General features: G+C 41.2%; 1 protein-coding gene across 3 annotated transcripts in view; it reads right to left on the bottom strand.

Annotated features, from left to right (window-relative positions):
• Positions 1–19,330, bottom strand: part of GAREM1 (GRB2 associated regulator of MAPK1 subtype 1) — a 196,211-nt gene that overhangs the window by 106,626 nt on the left and 70,255 nt on the right. For all 3 annotated transcript variants that reach the window (XM_073898363.1, XM_025886640.2, XM_025886641.2), the window contains exon 2: positions 16,050–16,190. In XM_073898363.1, coding sequence (XP_073754464.1) covers positions 16,050–16,190 — 141 coding nt within the window. The remainder of the gene's footprint in view (positions 1–16,049; positions 16,191–19,330) is intronic.

Here is a 19,330-nt window from a genome sequence, read left to right as displayed (position 1 = left end):
TTTGCTTTTGCCAATACACCGAAAGGGATGTCCGCCGCTTTCATCGATAACAGAGATAAGACCAACCTGAGTTCTCATATGTGAACTGCTTCAGCTTCAACTGAAGAGTATGAACCCAGCGTTCACACTACGTATTTCTCAGCAAATGTTTCAAACGTGGTCTTAAAAGACGTGAGAAACATTTAAGTAGATGTTAGAAGGTAAAGCGAGGTCACGTGGTCATCAATTTCTTTTCTAGGCAGTTGGCCAATTTCGTACAATGTGTTCAGTTATTACATACCTCTCCACTCCTTGCTCCGTACGATAATTAGAGTGCTTCCTTTAATTTGCAGCTTGGTTTTCTAAATATAAATGTATATGTTCTTGGATCAATGGTGTAACTCTCCACCTCCCCTGCCAGTAGTATTTTCCTTGTTTGCCTACGCCCTTATGATAATATTCCACCTCCAGCTTAAGCCAAACTGATAATCATACCTTATGCTAGACCCTTTCTTATATTCAAGCAAAACAAGCATTAGTTTTAAGCAGTACCTCTCTCTATATATAAATTGTGTACCATGATGATAAGGGAAGACAGAAAAGTAAAGGATGAAAGGCGAAAGGAAAATGCCTGAATGATTCTAAAAGTAAAAATTTTTGTAAAATATGAGCCTAAATAATAAATAAGATGGTAAATAAGACATGTAGCAATCTAATACTTGTTCATGCACCCAAGAGCTTATAATAAAGTAGCAGATACTTGTTAAAGGCATTTTATGTCCTGAAGTCCCAGAAATGGTTTCAATAAAGTGCTATGAGACTTACAAGAAGGAAAAGCCCTTCCAACAATGGCATTTGAGGTAAGGGCATTTAGAATGACTTTAAGATCAGGTAACATTTATTCTAAGCACAAAAGACACCACTTTTCCTAAAGAAGGTGCTAAGTATATGAAAAACTGGGAAAATCTCCATCTACTAAAAGTAATGCTTTGCAAAAGGATAGTTCACAATAGTTTCCAAAGCTTCTATATATATTTAATATCATAAATGTTACTATCACTCTTTAGAATTTGGGACCTAAGGATAAAGATACCTTTTGAAGTTACAGAAATAGTAACGTGAACGGCAGAGGCAAGCACTAGAATCTGTAACTTCTGACTCCAACTCTAAAACCCACTGCACTCCACACAGCCACCCAAGAGTCTGCCTACTTGAAAGATCAATTCTTAAGGCTGGTGGGACTGCAAATCCTAAACTATATGGGTTTTTTCACAGGTTTGTCTGAGCTTGGGGAACCTCCCTAATCTTACTCGTTCAGACCAGTTAAACGGAGTCAGGAATCACTTGAGAAACCCAATCCATTCAAAAGCCGCCAAGTGGAGTAGTCTTTTCCTTGAATTAGGTCTCATGTAGGTACAGCATCATCATGCTAAATACCCTGCCTATTCTTATAGGCAGTCAAACTGGAAATCATTTCATTCAAGACAATGGTTAGATCCAGTGATTTGGAATTGATTCCAACATTGAATAGATTTTTTTTAAAAAGATAATGGTACATGCCTGGCTCTTCAATCCAATTTACATGTACTTTGTTCAGAAAATGACCAAACGGGGCTATCCCAGAGTAAGAACTGCCACCACTGTATAGCCTATCCACGGACTGCCAGGAACCTTAACTTCTAACAGGGGTCTATGTGTACTTAAAGGAATTTGAAAAAAAAAAATCTGGAAAATGATCTTAAGAAACTGTCTCATTGTATCTCACCATGTTCAGACAAAGTGCTGAATAAAAGTATGGTAGAAAATAATCAGGCTCTCTCGAAACAGGTATTTGGAGGAAATCTATAAATAAGATCCTTCATGTAAAAGTAGGAGGGACATTTAAATATTAAAACGAATCTATACATTTCACATGTTTTCACATGCCGACAAAGAATCACTGTCTTACTGAATAAGGGATGTGTTGACATTTCAAGTCTTAACCATCTTCATTTAGATCAAGCAAAGATCTTGTACAATGGAAACAATGTGTTCTGGACGCTCTCCGTACTACTTCGCAAAAATTACATTCTCCACTTGGTTATTTCTAGAATATCAGAAACCTTATGGATTTTTATAACCTAATCTTATACTTGACCACTAAGTTCTGACATTAATGATAATCTCTGGTTCAGTTATTTACTTGGATTTTCTAGGGAGATATTTTCTTTGTAAGGTATTTTCCCCTTCCTTTCCAAAACCTGGCATCTTGTTTCCTTTTCTGTAGTTTATCAACTACAAAGTAACAGCAACAGCAGCGGGGACTACTTAAGGAGAGACAACACTCAGCATAGGCCAGATGCTCTTCTAAACTTGTTAGTGACATACATGCTCATTTCAGCCTCATGGTACTTAAATGGAATAGGTACTATTATCCTTATTTTATAAATGATGAAATTGAGGCATCATTAAAACACAGAAGATCACAAAGCCTCTAAGCAGTTGAGCCAGGTCAATGAACCACCTCTCTACACTGTCATTTTGGTATAGTATGCATTCTAGTTGGGGGGCAAGTTCAAGTTGTCAGGCCGCTGGTAGGAACTGAATGTGTCTCCCTGCCCAATTCATACATCAAAATCCTAAAGCCCAATGTGATGGTATTAGAAAGCAGGGCCTTTGGGAGGTGCTTAGGTCATGAGGGTGGGGCCCTCATGAATGTCATTTGTGCTCTTATAAGAGACCCCACAGAGCTCCCTTGTCCCTTCCACCATGACGGCACAAAGATCTGGGACTTCTCAGCCTCCAGAACTGTGAGAAATAAATTTCTGTTGTCTGTAAGTCACACAGTGTGTGGTATTTTCTTATAGCAGCCCAATAAGACTAAGACAGCCACAAAAGAGTGGAAGTGGGAACCCTCATCTTGTTCCTGATTCCACTTGTCGTCGTTTGCCATAAGGAAGGAGGCGATAAACTTGAGTCTGCCAGGAATCACGGAGCTGATTCAAGGGTGGTTCCTGCTACCTCATCATCTTGGAGCCCATGTCATTCAAGGTCTAGTGTTACTGCTGAGCCAAAGTGTGGCACTGTCTGGCTGGTCAAGCATGAAGACAGTCGTCTAGGGATGACTGGACACCAGGAGCAATAGTGGGTATCGTTCAGCCACACAGGAACACGCTCAGCGGGGATGAGGAAACTCACTGGGAACACGGTATCAAAGAGAAGATGATTTCTTAATAGTTCCAGCAACAGGTAAAATGCATCATCTGACTTTCCCCTCTATCATTTCACACAAAAAAACTGCTCGCTCACTATGTAACATGCGTATGTGTGTGAATTCAGGAAGAGAGCAGGACTAAGGTGCAGTGAAGTTAAATATGCCAGGAATTCGGTGGTTCAGTTTAAATGTCTTTATTCTTTAAGTTTCCAGTGGTCTGCCCTCCTAATCCAGATGTGGGGTTTTGCTCAAATAAAAGGACTGCTCTTTCCCTCGCCAGTTTATACCTTAGTAACACACAGACCCTTCCGCATGGTGCTCCAAAGGGAGAGAGGGAGAACAAAAAGCCCTTGGATTTGTGAGCTTTGTCTGCTAGACAAGCAGAAGAATGACAATGAGACTAGGTAAACAGAAGAACAGTATGTAGGTCTTATGGCTGACAAGCAGCTTTGTTCAACGTAAAGGAAAGATAAAAAACACCAAAAGAACAATTACGGCCTCAATCAAAATGCTTTCTCATACCTGAGATTATATCCTCTTCATGATTCACCCAGCCTGCCCTGAGAGACTTCAGAGCAGTCCCAAAGAACAATGCAATGCATTATTTGCTATTTCCACCTTCCTTATGCAATTTGCGAGGCACAAAAGGCCACCCCCACTTGCTGCCAAAGAGTTCTCTCTAAAACACAAATGTAGTATCATGGGAGTGAGCTCACTGCTGACAAGACACAATCCAAACCCAGAAGGTTCATAAGAACCTTGTGGTCCGGCTGCTGTGGCAGGATGCAGGCTGAGTGCTCAGGCTTCACAGTTAGATGGCTTTGGGTTTGAATCTCAACTTCATCTACTGCCTGCAGGACCCTGGCTAAGATCCCACAGCCTTGGTCTCCTCATCTAGAAAGGGCCAGTTTCCATGATTAAATACGAGATGCGCTGGCCCGAGAGCTCACTGTGGTGGGCCGTAAGTGCCACAAGAGGTAAGACTCCCTTCTTTCCAGCTATCTCTCTCCATTCTCTGCCCCATCGCCCAGCGTCTCGTAGGTATTCAGTTTCTCAGTCAGTATCTGAAAATCTCCACAGACCAGCAGGTCTGCTTCCAGGTCTCCTTTCTAGATTTGAACTCCCTCTGTGTTGCCCGAACTTTAAAAAAAAAATGCTTTTGTTAAAATGTTGGGAAGGGAGGAGATGTAAAAGAAAAATGGTGATACACTTCCATTTAGGGGGTCTGGGAGGAGGACCCCCAGATCTTGACCCCACACAGCCTCACCTTGTTAAATTCTTAATTTCAGCAGCATTTTAAGAACCATATGTTCTGTGGGTGTATATAATGCAATCCAAAGCAGGGAGACCAGGTTTTACAATGTTGTTTTAATTCTTCTAGAATCTAGGCATTTACACATATACCCTTTGTTAATATAAAGGAAGAAGGCAAGAGCCAGTGTAGTCCTGGAGGATAAACAAAGCTTTGCAACTCAAGGGGTTGCTCCTTTGCTGCCCCCTGAATTTTTCTGCCATGACACCCATGGTTGCCGTTGGCCTCATGCACTGTGTGCAGAAAGTCATGTCTATTCACAAACTGTGTAAGTGGGTTTTTTTTTTTTTAAAGCCTGGGCAACGGTTTGTTATGTTTTAGAGATTAACTCTGGCACTGGCTTTCTAGACGATGTCCGTCTGGTAGCCTCTATATAAAAAGTGAGAATTTTTGATAATGCAGCATAGAACTAATGACCAATAATAATAATAATAATAATAATTTCTGGTTTCTCCATCTCGACACCTCTGCCACTGCGGGCTGGAGAGCTTTGCTGTGGCAGCTGTCGTGCACATTGCAGGAGGCTCAGCAGCATCCTCAGTTTCTGCCCATAGATGAGAGTAGCTCCCCTGCTCTCGTTGTGACAACCATACACATCTCTAGACCTTGCCAAATGTCCCAGGATGGAGAGGTAGGTGCAAACTCCCAACCTGGCTGAGCAACTTGCTTGCTCAAACTTGGTTAAGAACCACTGGTCTGTGTTAAAGAAAGAAAACAATCATTGTTTTCTTAAAGAAGTAACAGAGTTATTAAGAACTGTGATAAATTCCCAGGCGCCAGGGTGGTGCAGTCGGCTGAGCACCTGACTCTTGGTTTCCGCTCAGGGTCTGATCTCAGGGTTGTGAGATCAAGCTCTGTGTCAGGCTCCAAGCTTAGTGTGGAGTAGGCTTTAGATTCTCTCTCCCGCTGCCCCTCCCTCTCGTGCTTTCTCTCTCTCTCTCAAATAAATAAAATAAATCTTTAAAAAAATTGTGATAAATTCCATTAACAGATGTTTTGATCTTAACAAGTCCACCTACAATACACATATTCTCCTCCACAGAGGAATTTATTATAGTATTCAAAATATGTGACAGACTGTTTCATTCAATTCATCAATATTTCCTAGATTTTGATGCATAGAACAGACAACTCCTTTTGGATGAAGGAAGGAAGTGCCAAATATAGGCGAAACTATTAAATCTTTACACATCGATCTTTAGAGGCTGAGATTTTTGTACATCCTTTTCTTCACTCCCATCATCTGATCTCTTACTCCAAACATACTTTTCTGTGCAATTATCTCTGATGTACCTGGCATCAGAACTAAACTGGGGGCGCCTGGGTGGCTTAGTCGGTTAAGCATCTGCCTTCAGTTTAGGTTGTGATCTCAGGGTCCTGGGATCAAGCCCCACACTGGGCTCCCTATTAGGTGGGGAGTCTGCTTCTCCTTCTCCCTCTGCCCCTCCCCCCAGCTGGTGCACACCCTCTCTCAAGTAAAATCTTTAAAAAGAAAAAAAAAAAAAAGAATTAAACTGAAAACTCTAAGGGTAACAGCATTGTTCCTGATCTGGAAGCCCAGCACCTGAGATGATGGGAAACTTCTATTAGAAGGCCCTGAATCTTTACTTTCCTACTCTATTTAGTTTTAGGAGGAACTTCAAAGATGTTTTTGTTGTTGCCAACATTTATTTTAAGGGAAAAGAGTGTTTTTAGCAAAAAAGAAAATGACGGAAATAAATTAAAACCATTAGGAGAAAGTGTGCATGACCACTTTAAACTGGGAGGTTAAAAAAAAAAAGGCTGTTTCCTTAGAAATGGGACCAAAAAAAAAATTTCAGAATTATGCTTTTCCTTGTGTCTTGTTCCCTCCATCTAGGTATCAACTTTTCGCTCATCAGCATTTCCCCCAGCCTAGCTCAGGGCTTATTATCTTTCATCAGGTCTATTTCAACAACTTCCTTATCTGGTTTCTCTCACCTTCTGAATCAGTGGGGAAGGTGACAGAGTGTTGGGGGGAGACAGCCTCATGTCATTGTCTAGAAACACAGATTTTGCGAGTGCTCGCCAGGCAGAGAGATAACAACTCCCAATATTTATCCTAGAACTCATATCCCTTCACGGCTTGTTCGAACCTTATTTCCTAAATACTCCCTTCCCCTCTTCCCACAAAGCATTGATATTACTTTCACTTTTGCCTACAATCCAAACCTTTACTCAAGCTGGTACTGTCTAGAACGCTCTTTCCTCCCACGTTCACTTGAAGGCCCTCACCTGCCACTCCCAGACAGCAGGGATCTCCCCTTATTCAACAGCTCAAAGCCATTTGTTTGCACCTCTATTAGGGCAATTGCGTCCTGGCTTCTTACAGCCATGGAAGGGCTTAAGAGCTCTGTCTGCCTACTCCAAGGGAGTATGAGACCAGACCAGTTCTCCAGGCAGTTCTCAGGCATCTTCTGTCAACCTGCTCAAAAAGTCTGTCCTTTAAAGATGAATCAATTTCAGCTAGGTCAAAAATAATTTAGTTGAGCCCTTGAAGTTGTCAGGCTTGTGATATAACAGGAATGCCCACAAGGAGCCTTTAGCAGAGGGAAAAAGAGCAAGATGAAAACACTCTTGGGCACAATCTGTTATAGGGATTCCCAAATGGAAGGAAGAGGAAGACCCTTGTCTCTATATACGGTGTGGAAAATTAGGAAAAGCTTCTTGAGGAAGGTGGTGTTTGAGGTAGGATTTCACAGTTGCACGGTGACTCTGATGTATGAGACCTCCAACCACCAGAAATAGCAAGAGGTAAGGCCAGGCAGCTAGGGCCTGAGGAACAACCAACAGCCCAGGGGAGTTGGCACCCAGTGGGGGCGGGGGCGTGTACTGGACAGTGGAGCCCATAGTTCAGTGGACGCCAGGCCTCGGAAAGGCTCTGTGTTGGACAAGAGTCTGTACTCATGTGGGGACACCTCTGAAAAGTCCTGGCCAGTGGTCAAGTAACAGAGCCATAATGGGGGAAAAATAACCTGCCAACAGCACGGAAGATTGACTGGAGGAGGAGAGAAGACTCTTGGGTCTTCGCAGCAGGTGAGACCCAGTGAGGGTGGTTGGGAAAGGGGAGCAGCTTTGACAGGGACCGTGGAGACAGCATCAGCAACATAGGGCACACGATTACTTCAGGGGTAAAGAGGTGGATGAGAGCTAAAATTCCCACCCAAGGTGACTAGCTTTATTGCTAGAAGTAAGCAAGCCAAGATGATGAAACGGAACGAAGAGCTGTAAGGAAGAACGTAACTGCCACTGAGTATTAAACTCACAGAATGCCAAGACAGGAGGGGAGAAATGGAATATTTCAAAAGCCTATGTGCTCACAGCATTTCATTTACCTACAATGATTTCTAACGTCTAGAAAATAAAAGCTCTGTGTTTATTTTGCTTGTCTCATGCTCTCTCATTGGCCTGATTCACTCTTGGGGACAAACCCCAGGATGTTCTATAAACCGGTCCTAGCAAGTTGGAGGACCCGGTAATGTATAGTTTACTAAAAACACACATGGATGTGTCTGAATCATCTCTCCTCTTGCCCTAAATGTCAGAAAAGTCGGCTGGTCCATGTGGTTCCTTGTTTTTCTGTGTAGAATTCACCTGACAACTTCCCAAATGGGGAAGCAGTTTAACAGAGGGCCAGCACACTACCTCACAGAGGATGACTCATAAAGGTAAGTGATTTCAGTTCTAAGCAACAGAGTGGAGGGACTTCAGGAAGTTTGACCAGCACTACAATCATGATTGTAGTCTGTTTTCCTCAAAGGAAAACAAAAAACAACAACAACAAAAAACTCAAAGCAATTCCTCAAAGCTGAAAAGGAATCTTTCAAAAGGTCATCTTTTAAAAAAAGATTTACACTCATTTAGAGGTACAAATCCAACATGGAAATCAAATTATGAAGTGAGACAAGCCCATCCCCGCCCATGCTATAAACACTCCATTAACAGTGTGGTTTCAGGAAGCTTTTTCAAACTTTCCACCTGATGTTAATCACATTATCTCATAGGTTAAATTATACTTGAACTGGAGGTATCCCATTCAAGTACCAACTTTCCATGCAATACCAACATACAAGAAGAAAGGGTCTAGAAAGGAGCAGCCCAGGAGTTTTAAACCCCAAACACCATCCCAGTTTTGTGCCTGGGGGTTTTTTTGTTTTGTTTTTTGATCCTAGATTTTCTGCTTGTAGAGTCAGTGTATGATTTACAAGGAGCATAAACAGGCTGAAATGTGAAAATAGCAATCGAGGGATTCTCAAAGTTTTATTAAAGACCTTTTACTAGCTTTATAGATCAAGAGAAGTCACACGGTATGACACCAAATAGCTCTCCACTGAATTTGCTCACACATTTCCCCTTTCCCTATCTCCTGTAAGGCTCTTATTTTAAGAAGAAACTCATAAAAAAATGTTTCCTTTTCTTCCCCAAATCTTACACTCCATTAACCCTTTTACTTAAATCACTACCACCAACTTGGGCACTCCCTGGAAACCGGTCCCTCCCTGCTGAGAGCAATCAAGTCTCCTTGGGAAGCCATGAGTTGGATGGTGCTACCATACTGTGAAAATGGAATCATTTCTTCCCAAGTTCACCTTTAACTGGGTTGCTTCCACAAGCACTCAACATCAGAACAAAACCACCTGGTGAAAGCTGAACTTTCACCCCTGTAGAAATTACCAAAGACTATAAATAAGGCTCAAGGATTGAGGCAGAGTGTTTTGGTGGGAAAACCACTTAAGAGTTTTATATCACAATTAACTTTGCTAATGGTTGGCAAGTCACAGTGCTTTTTATTACAAACATTTTCAAACATAGAAAATTGGGGTAATGAATACCGCATTTACTCTTCACCAAAACTGAACAATTTTAACAGCTTGTCTTATATTAATCTATTTTTATGTTTGTTTTAGCTGAAGCATTTTGTAAATTATAATCACATTTCCCCTTAAGTAACTCAGTATGTACCTCTAAAAAACAATGATATCTTCCTCGTAACTATAAAACTGGTATCACCCCTAACAAAATCAAAATAATTTCCTAAAATCATCTCCTCCCGAGTATCATTCATACTTACATTTCCTGGGGTTATTTTTCTTAAGCATTGAGAAGTGAGACTAGAAAGCTCCACCAGAGGTTGGTGATAGTCCTTGAGTCATCCTGTCTCTCAAAGGTAGATGCTTACATGATTTCTTTATCCTTGCTTTGAGTTCAAGTGTCAGGGTAATTGCCCAAAGAGAACATCCACCTAAGCTCTGACTATAAATCTACGTTAGTAAGACAGCTACAACAGTTACTTCATGAAGTAAAGAAGTGGAGGGAAAGAGAGAACAAATACCTTTCAAGGAAGAAAAAAATGACAAGGACAATTTCCCAGACACTGGGCTATTATATTACTTAAATAGTCTCCCCCTCTTTTCTCTTCTGAATCATTCCTCCTAGCCTAGATTCTTCAGAATTCATTATTCTTAAAAGTGAGTATTAGAAACTTTTGGCTCTTATGTCCTCTCTCTTGGCTTCTTGTTAATACCTCTTGATAAGAGTAGTTGCTCCTTGCTTGCTCTTCCACTCATTTTTACTGCCTTTTGTTATCTAATTGCCTTGCTTTTATTCACTGACAGCACCCCTCTAAAGACGGACAGTTTCCTTCACCACACTTACAACATGCTTTCTCCAGGCCTCAACCTCCCTGCTCCCAGCAGGCTACCATGCATTGCCCTCTCCAAGTCCAAGGAGCTCCCCGGGAAGCTCTCCTGCCTTTGCTTCTTCCTGGTAATTTATTCAGAGATGGGAATGTTACCTGTTTGCAGATGACTTGCAAATCTGGAAAAGGTCAAGATAAATATATATTTACTTAATTTTCCCCTAGAGTCAGAATATAAGCGGTGAGCTGTGTGTGAAAGGAGAGGAAAGTGAAAGAGCGTTCTTCACCTTACTGGCTAATTCTAATAGCTCTCTCTTCTGTACAATGGTTAGAACGCCTTATGTGTGGACAGTGCCTTCTAGCACTTTCCAGGCAATAGCAGTGAGGGAAGCAGGCTCTGGAGCCATATATCCTGGGTTCAAATCACACTTCCTAGCTGTGTAATATTACAAGACCCTTAACATCTTTGAACTTCAATTTGTACCTATGAAAAATGCAGGTAATAATAGAACCCACTTCCTGGGTTTGTTGTGAAAGATACATGAAGAAATAAAAGTAAAATGCTGAGTTAACAAAGTGTCTAGATAATAGTTAGCACTAAATAAATTCTAGTGAATTATGCTAACTGTGACCTAAAGATTCAATTAATGACAGTGGTTATTTCTTAAGTATCTAATATTTATCACCGGCAAAACTGGCTGGGATAATGTTCCTTGGCATACTTTGTTAGTCCATAGGCCTTTTTGAGAGAAACTTTGACTATTTCCGTTTTAACACATAGGCTTTATCTCATGTAATACAGAAAGTACACAAAGTGTTGTTCAATGCTAGTAGTTACTTTTGTAAACGGATGATTCATGCTCATTAAACTTGCAACCCAGGAGAATAAAATTAGCTTGTTTCGACATTTCCTTTTGTTCAGTAATTACACTTCAAGGTTATGTAGATACCACATTACTATAATTTTGCCTGAGAGACAGACTGCACACCCACATTTTTAAAAACAGGCGACTGCCAACAGAAATCCAGGTGCTCGCTGAGTAAGAGCCCTGCAGACTTCATAAGCAAATCTACTAACCTTGTGCTCCAGTGTAATTTATTTCTGTACATACTGTAGCTAGTAAGGAAGTACTGAGATCATTTTTGCTTGTTATAGATTCACCGGATTTGCAGGAGGATGAGAATTTAAAAATAGAAGCCAAACGTGGCTGACGTTTCTCTCCGATGCTTATGTTCCAGCAGCAATCTGTTCACCCATGATGACAGCAAGCGTTCCATCAGATGATTTAGATTTTCATAAACCCAGTCAGAATCCCACTACTTCTCAAATGGGGGGGACCCGAGACACACAGATACATCCCATTCTGATCCATTTGGTTTCTCCAAGCTTTGTCTTTATAGACAGCTATTTGGGGATGGCTCTCATGAGGGGTGATGACAAGGAGGTAACACTGATTAGTGCTCAATTACATGCCGGGCACGGCGTTGAGTCACTGACATAAGTTAGATCACAAAGTATCTTCAGGACATCACCTAAGTAAATCTCCTTTCCATAGATTGGGAACGCAGAGCGTAGGAAGGTAAATGAAATTCCAGAGGCAATGGCATGCATATCCAGGTTTTTGGGAAGCCTGAAGTTTCTATTAGTTTTAGAGGAAAAAAAAAGTCAAATTGTGAGTACTGAATTTGGCTGAATGCCCTAGAAGGGGTCGGCATAAATAAGGAATCCTGAGGTAGGAGCTTCCACAGTAACCACCTTATGTCTGCCTGATGGACCCCTCGGAGCTGCAGAGACAAAGGAATCTGATGAGCAGAAACATGAATTGTAAAGTGAAAATCATTCATCTTTAGAAAATCTTGGCTATAATGAAGTCGCACTTGGCTTTAAAAAAATTTTTTTAAATAGATTTGGTTTTTGGTTTAGTATGTCAGCAGGAAAGACGGGGCGGGGGGTGGGGGGGTGTAGTGGGAGGAATGCATGCCGGGTGAATGAGCAGCAGTCTCTGATGAAGTGCCAAGCAGTAATTTACATGGTCTGAGTATGCAGAATGTAGAAACATTCTGAGTTCTTCATTGTATGTTCCTTAGGAAATCTTTGCCCTTTTGGTGCAGTGGAAAGTTAGAAAGTTTAGAAACAATTTATTTGTGATGCCTTCTGAGTAAAACTTGTGTGAAAGCAGCCATCGCTTTTCTCAACACTATGCCAATTTTTCTTGAGCGATTTTTCCACTGTTAGCAAAATATGTGATGCTGACTGAACACATTCTCTCTCTCGGAATCAATTGTTTGTTATACCAAGAAAACTCTTTCTTATCCAAAATGAAAAACTTATTTTGCCAGAATGAGGGAAGTTCTTTCTTTTTTTCCCAAAGCACCTCTAACAATTTTAGAATTCAGAATAAGGCAACTCTTATTACCACCATATCAGAGCATGGCTCTCAGAAGAAGTTCAAGTCATATTTATCTTTTCTCAAAGTTTTATGAAATTATTCCTTTTCACATGAGGAATTTCATGAAAATTTCTGATGAAGAATATGGGAGGGGCGTTCTGAATTGTGATTTCCTAAAAATGCTGAGTTTTCTTATATGCTGGAATACACATGAATAGAGCGGCATACTGCTGCCCAGGCTGTGCACTACACAACTCCAAGGGACACGATTTACACAGAGTGAGGAGTGTTGCCTGGAGCAGGACAGTGCAGGGGCCCTGAGGGAAAGAATGGTTGCTACCTCTGCCATAAAAGAAGGAGCTGCTTGGAAAAATGAAGGGGGAGCATGTCACAGAGATACATGGGCCAGCTGGACCCAAATGGCTAAGTCTGGGACAATCTGAACATCCAAATAAATAAGGACAGGAATAGAATGACATAAGGATCCATAATTCCATAATAGGTAAGTAAATAAATAAATGGGAGAGAAGGAAAAGCTCTCCTTGCCGTACAAAGACAAAGGAAGAAATTAACAGCGGAGTCTGGTTAGAAATGGGCCATTCTGCGGTAAACATCGAATCAGACAGAAATCAATAGCTGCAACAAGGATGGGGGTGGGGAGGTTTAGAGAAGGACCACTCCTCCTTTCAAAGGTCCTAGCCATCACAAAGTAATCCTCAGGAATGGGATTAGTGCCCTTATCAGAAGAGGCAGGAGAGAGAAGGTGGAATTCTCGCTCTACCAAGTGGGCACGGAGCGAGAAGGCCACCACCTGCAAACCAGGCAGCCAGCCTCACCAGACCCTGGATCCTTCCTGCCTCCAGAACTGTGCGAGATGAACTGTTTATAATCTCCCCCATCTACGGTATTTGTTATAGCAGCCTGAACTAAGACAGTCCTATTTCAAGGTTTTTTTCCCTTTAAGATATTTTCTTTCCTTTCATGTGAGGTGGTATGATCTTAGAGTCCATGTTTCCTTTTAGTCTTGGCACCTCAAATTTTCATTTAAAAAAAGTATCACTTTCTTTTCTTTTTAATTTTTTATTTTAATTCCAGTAGAGTTAACATACGGCGTTATATTAGTTTCAGGTGTACAATCTAGTGATTCAACACTCCCATACATCACCCAGTGCTCATCATGACAAGTGCACTCCTTAATTCTCATCACTTGTTTAATCCATCCCCCCCCCCCACATCCCCTCTGGGGCCCGGTTTCCCTGTTAAGTGTACCATCACCTTCCTTATAGATAAAGAGTAAGCTGTTGAACATACCGTATCTTTCTTCCTAGTGGAAGCTGAATGGCTGTTAATAAAAAAATGTTCAAGACAATAAAACACAAATTCTTGGGGAAATCTTTTCTTCTGACACTGTGAATATGCACCCCAGAACAGTGGGTCCCAGCCCTGGCTGCATAATTTAACTATGTAATTTAAAATCCTGACGCCCAGCTCACACTCAAGACTAGGTACAGCAGAACCTCTGGAGATGGAATCTGGGCACTGGTCATTTTTAAAGCTCTCTAGGACATTCCAATGTGTAGCCAAGTTTGAGTTCCCTAGATCAAGAATCTACAGCAATAAAGAATTCTATCTTTTGTGTATAGATCCAAAGGATTCACAAAGGTTTTTGAGAATTGGTCTCACTGTCTTAGCTGTAGAGAACAAGCAGTTGGGTCACCAGAGGGGAGGTGGGAGGGCAACAATGGGTGAAGTAGGTGAAGGATGAAGAGTACATTTATCATGATGAGCACTGAGTCATACATGGAATTGTTGAGTCACTATATTGCACACCTGAAACTCACATAACACTGTCTATTAACCATGCTAGAATTAAAATTTTTTTTAAAGTTAAAATAAAAAAGAATTGGGCTCACTTGTTGAGGAATGTACAGTCCCAACTAACAAGTGAAGTTATGTGTCTATCTATCCAGGAAAAGGTAACTGAATGAAGACTGGGGCCTGTGCCAAATGAATGTGAGACACCATAAATACACGTGGAGACTCCACGGGCATAGCAGGGATGCCCGCACCCTCCTAATACAAGGACAGGCCCTGATAAGAGCAAGGCCGAGGAAGGCCACTCCGGCCTGGGAATGGCGTAAATGGAAAAGGAGCCAGTGTGTCCAGCCAACAGTGAGGCAACCCATCTAGCTAGATGGAAGGTTCGCTCTCCAGAGTAGAAAAGGTACGTGTAGAGAAGCCGACTAGAACCAGCCCCAGGGGTTTTGAGAAATAAGCCTACGGGTCTGGTGGCAGTTTGGAGTCTCTAAGGAGATTTAAGCTAAGGACCAAAGACCGCACTGATAAGCTATTCCTAGTGGGGTCAGGGGAAAGACCAAAAACTCAATCTACTACGAGAAGAACACGGTACATCCGGTAAAATTGCATATATGATGAAGCACAATCTTATACCTTCCTTTACAGTTTTCCACAAAAGACAGGCACCGGGAGTTTGGGCCTCCTAAAAATAGCAAAGATCTCACCTGTCATGGGACCCCCTGACAGGAGAGACTGGGCAGGCCGGAAGGTTTGTCTTGTTCTCTGGTCCCTTTGGCCTGATTCCCAATCCAACAGTTGTCAGTTTTAATACTTTCTGCAGCTATATGTTCCTCCTTTTTCCATGAACGCGACTCCTATGGTCAGCAAATATAATTCTAGGGGACAAAGTTCCAGGCTAGAGACATTCTTTCTTATAATTTTTTTTTAATAAGAATAATTATAGAGAAAAAAAAATCAAGATCCTTTACATAATGATCTATAAGCCACAGATACAAATATAGGATAACATGTTTGGTTTTTTTATACTGCGTTTATAAGCCAGCACTGCTGAAACTGTGTTCAAGCCAGTAGATGCTATCCTGAACTCCTAGACAGCGCTGACACATAGGACGTACTCAGTAAAAGTTGGCTCCATGGCACCGTTGAACTGAATGGTGTTCAAAGTGAGGCGAAATGGCCACTGCCACCCTGATTTAGTAACAACGAAAGCAGTGAGATATATCTCAGTTACCTGTATTCCAAGTGCCTTGTTGCAAAGAGGGCCATGGCCAGGTATCTGAGCTTCCAATCTGTTATTTTTAAAGCCAGACCACAATGCTCACAGGCAAAATGGCATCTTGTAAAGCCATTCCCAAAAGCAACATCCATGTGGTGCCCAGGGTTATTCAGACACTGCAGCTCAGATACTGATTGCCATCCCAAGACGACAGAGACACTCTTTGCGTTTGTAAAGTGTTCATTTTATAAATATCTGATAAGAATCCACACGTAACTACATGCATTAATTAGAAATTACCTATGACGAAATGACACTGAGCTTTCACTGACAGATAAAATAACCAAAAAACGTGTTTGATTCTTCTTTTTCTAAGTCATCATACTCTGGTTTACAGACAAGTCTTATTTTCTCATTCAGAAGGAAAAATTTTGCATATTCAAGTCCCTTCCTCTCCCTTTCCTGCCCCTTGAGGGGAGTTGTACCTGCATAATGTACTGGAATCTCTATCTTTGGCCCAATGACGTAGTGTCCCTCCTCCAGGCTGTGGGCAGTGATGGTGGTCCACTGACGGCACGAGTGAATCAGAAGGTATTCGTTTTCCCGCAGCCCTTCTATGCATTCTCCTAGAAAAGATAATTTAGTGTAAGAAACCTAGAATTAGCATCTGTTTGCTCCAGATAAAATTTCAATAGTTAAGACTTCACTAACGCAGAAATTGATAGGTCATCCCAAGATGACACAAGCTTGCTTCCGAATTAGCACTAAAAAGGCATTCTACAACAAGTTGACAACTGCACACAGGATTCCCTAAAAATGTTTCCCACTTACCTGTGAAGACATGTTCAAAACCTCATTTTATCTAAGTGATTGTACTCAAGGATAATAAAACATTTATTAAGTGCCAACAGTATGTTAGTACTACCTAGATGCTCTGCATGTACTATTTCATATGATACAATAGTATTACGAGGTAGGTATTGTTCCTTCGTTACAGGTGGGAAGAATCAAGGTTCAGAATGTTAAGTGATATGTCTGAGCTCACAGATTTAATAAGCAGGAAAGTGAGGATTCAGGCCCAAGTCAGACTGATTCCAAGGCTTACGCTCTTAATCACTAAAATACAACTACCAAAAATATATGATAAACCTCTCTGTTGAAACAGTACTTGAAATTAAATGCCAGGATCTCCTTTTAAATTTTGTATGTTTTGCCAGTTCTTTCTGGCCCCCTACCGAATTTCCCAATCAATTAAAAATAATGAAGCTTTATAGCATGCAAATGAAATTATTTTTTTCATTTTGATATTTTCTGAGGTCCATTTTTAACATGTGAACCAATGACAAGTAAATTATTTCAAAAAAGAAATCCATCCCCTGAAACTTAAAAAGACCTTTTTTTAGATGCTGAAACGACCCATCTCATTAATCGTGGTTTAGTCATTTTCAATGCTCAGATAATATCTGAAAAGGTTAATTTCTTTATACAGAAAACAACCCTTCTTATTTCTGATGTTGATTATACTGCAATAACCAAAAGAGTCAGTGATTTAACTGGGTGTTTTACTCATAGTTCACTTAAAAAAGTTTCAGTACTTTTACAAGACAAAAGAAGTCGAGGAGGCTGTAATGATCAATCTGGTTATCACAATCATAAGCCATCAAATCTGTTTCCAATCCAGTAAGGCCACAATCTTGAAAACAGTCTTAATGCAGGAATACTTCATCTTGGTCGCAGGAGACACAGATGAGGAGTGGGGATGAGGGGGATGGGAGAAAAAGCAGCAGATCTGGAAGCAGAGGTATCCTAGCAGGAATGAGAGGTCCAACTCCCCAGGGGTAACTTCCAAAACCAGACTCCCCTGCCCTCACGCTTTGGGAGAACAGGTTCATAAAGTCCTCCCGAGGAGGCTGCTCGTACTTATGAGTGCTCTGCACCCCCTCAAGCATGTTGGAGCGGAAAGAAAGATCTGGAAGGGCTGTTCCAAAGGAGAAATCCTCTGGCCTCCCCTGAGGCTCCCCACCAGGAGGTAGGAGGGTGGGAAGGGCACAGAGACAAGCAAGCAGGGGTTAAAAGCACGGGCCATGAAGTCCAAGAGATTTGGTCTAGTCAAAGCTCTGCCCCCCATCACTGTGCGATCTTGGGCAGAAACCTTCCTTTCAGCCCGTGAGATGGGGCAACAACAGTACCCGCTTCCCAGAGCGGCCGTGAAGATACACAGTGACAATGATGGGAAACGCGGATGTTTCTGTCATATGATGTTAGGAGGGATCAGGAAACGTCAGCGATTAATTTTATTTACTGCATGCTTTACGTCCCTAGAATTCCATCCTTCTATAAACATTGTAATTTAGGTTATATTATCCTCTTACAGGTGAGGAAATGACTTCAGGGCAGTTAGGAAACGTGCCTAAAGCTGCATAGGAGAAACTGACTTTGGGGTCCCTGTACGTCTCCCCCTGTTCTTCAACACCACACCGAGTTTTGCCTTGAAAACTGCCAACCATAATCCAAAAAACAGAGAGAAACTGACCTTCAACTCCAAGTCTCACCCAAGGAAGGAGGGAGAAAGTTATCAGCAACAAAAATGAGGAATTAAAATATGAATTCACTAAAAGTGAAAGGTGCTATGGGAAAAAAGAAAAAGTAAAGGGTAAGAAGATCAGGAGGACCGTACATGAGAAAGAAGAGTAATTTGCAAGGTTGTCATTTTAAGGTCTATTTCATTCATTTATCCAACAAACATTTATCTCATTTGTTTAGCTTTTTCTAAAAACAGCTTTATTGAGGAACACGTGATCTACGAAGAGCTGCACGTATTTAATGTGTCCATGCTGAAGACTGGCAAACATTTATGGAGGATCTTTCATGCACCAAGCAATGGAGGAGTGGGCGAAAATGAAAAGAGAGCTTGGCCCGTGCATTCAAGAAGCTGACATCCTCTTGGTGAGATGTATTCGCATGTAATTTTATGTAAGGTAGGAGGACATCACTAGTGCTAGGCAAGAGGAATAAAGAATCTGGAGTGGAGATGGAGACTTTGGCAGAGAAGATCAAGAAAATGTCAAGAGGAATATATAGCTTTTGGGCTGGTCCTAATTCTCTGGCAATGGAGGCCAGCGAAAGGTTTGGGATGAGAGACTGGCCGAAGCTCTGCTTTAGGAAAATTCACCTGTCAATACTCTAAAAGCTGGATTAGAGGGGAAGAAACCAGAGCCATGGGGTGTATGTGAGGAAACTCAGAGAGAAAACACACCACCATTCAGGGAAAAAGAAAAATGTCGTTTTCTGCAACTAACCTGCTATATCATAAAACTGTTTTAATTTTATTCCACAGTGGGTTCTAAAGAGGCAGCCAAGAAACAACTGCAGTCAAGTTAATCAAAATGAAAATTTAATGTTAAGTCCCACTGCTAGCTGATGTAGTAAATACTCTTGTCAAGAGGATTCGGAAGGATTTTTAAAGCTCTAAAGGAGTAAGAAACCAGTGCCTGTTTTTGAGCTTATGTCTTTTTTATTTTTTTTAAACAACTGAACCATGTGCCTGCTTTAGGCAAAAGAAGTTTCACAAAAATTGTCTAGAAATAAAACTTAATCACTTATATGATTGGCAACCTAGGGTAGGCCACTAATAGAGACACTACATTAAATGAATCCCTAAAGTAAACATTTTTGTGATATAATTATCCTGTTGCTTAACTACTATATATAACATGCTAAAACTTATATATTTAGCTCAAAGATGTAGTAACAAGAAGTCTAAAAG

The sequence above is a fragment of the Callorhinus ursinus genome, unplaced genomic scaffold (genome assembly GCF_003265705.2).
Source record: "Callorhinus ursinus isolate GAN/ISIS: 27379988/994484 unplaced genomic scaffold, GSC_fseal_2.0 scaffold11, whole genome shotgun sequence".
NCBI classification, from domain to species: Eukaryota; Metazoa; Chordata; class Mammalia; order Carnivora; family Otariidae; genus Callorhinus; species Callorhinus ursinus.
This window is presented reverse-complemented; position numbering and strand designations above follow the sequence as displayed.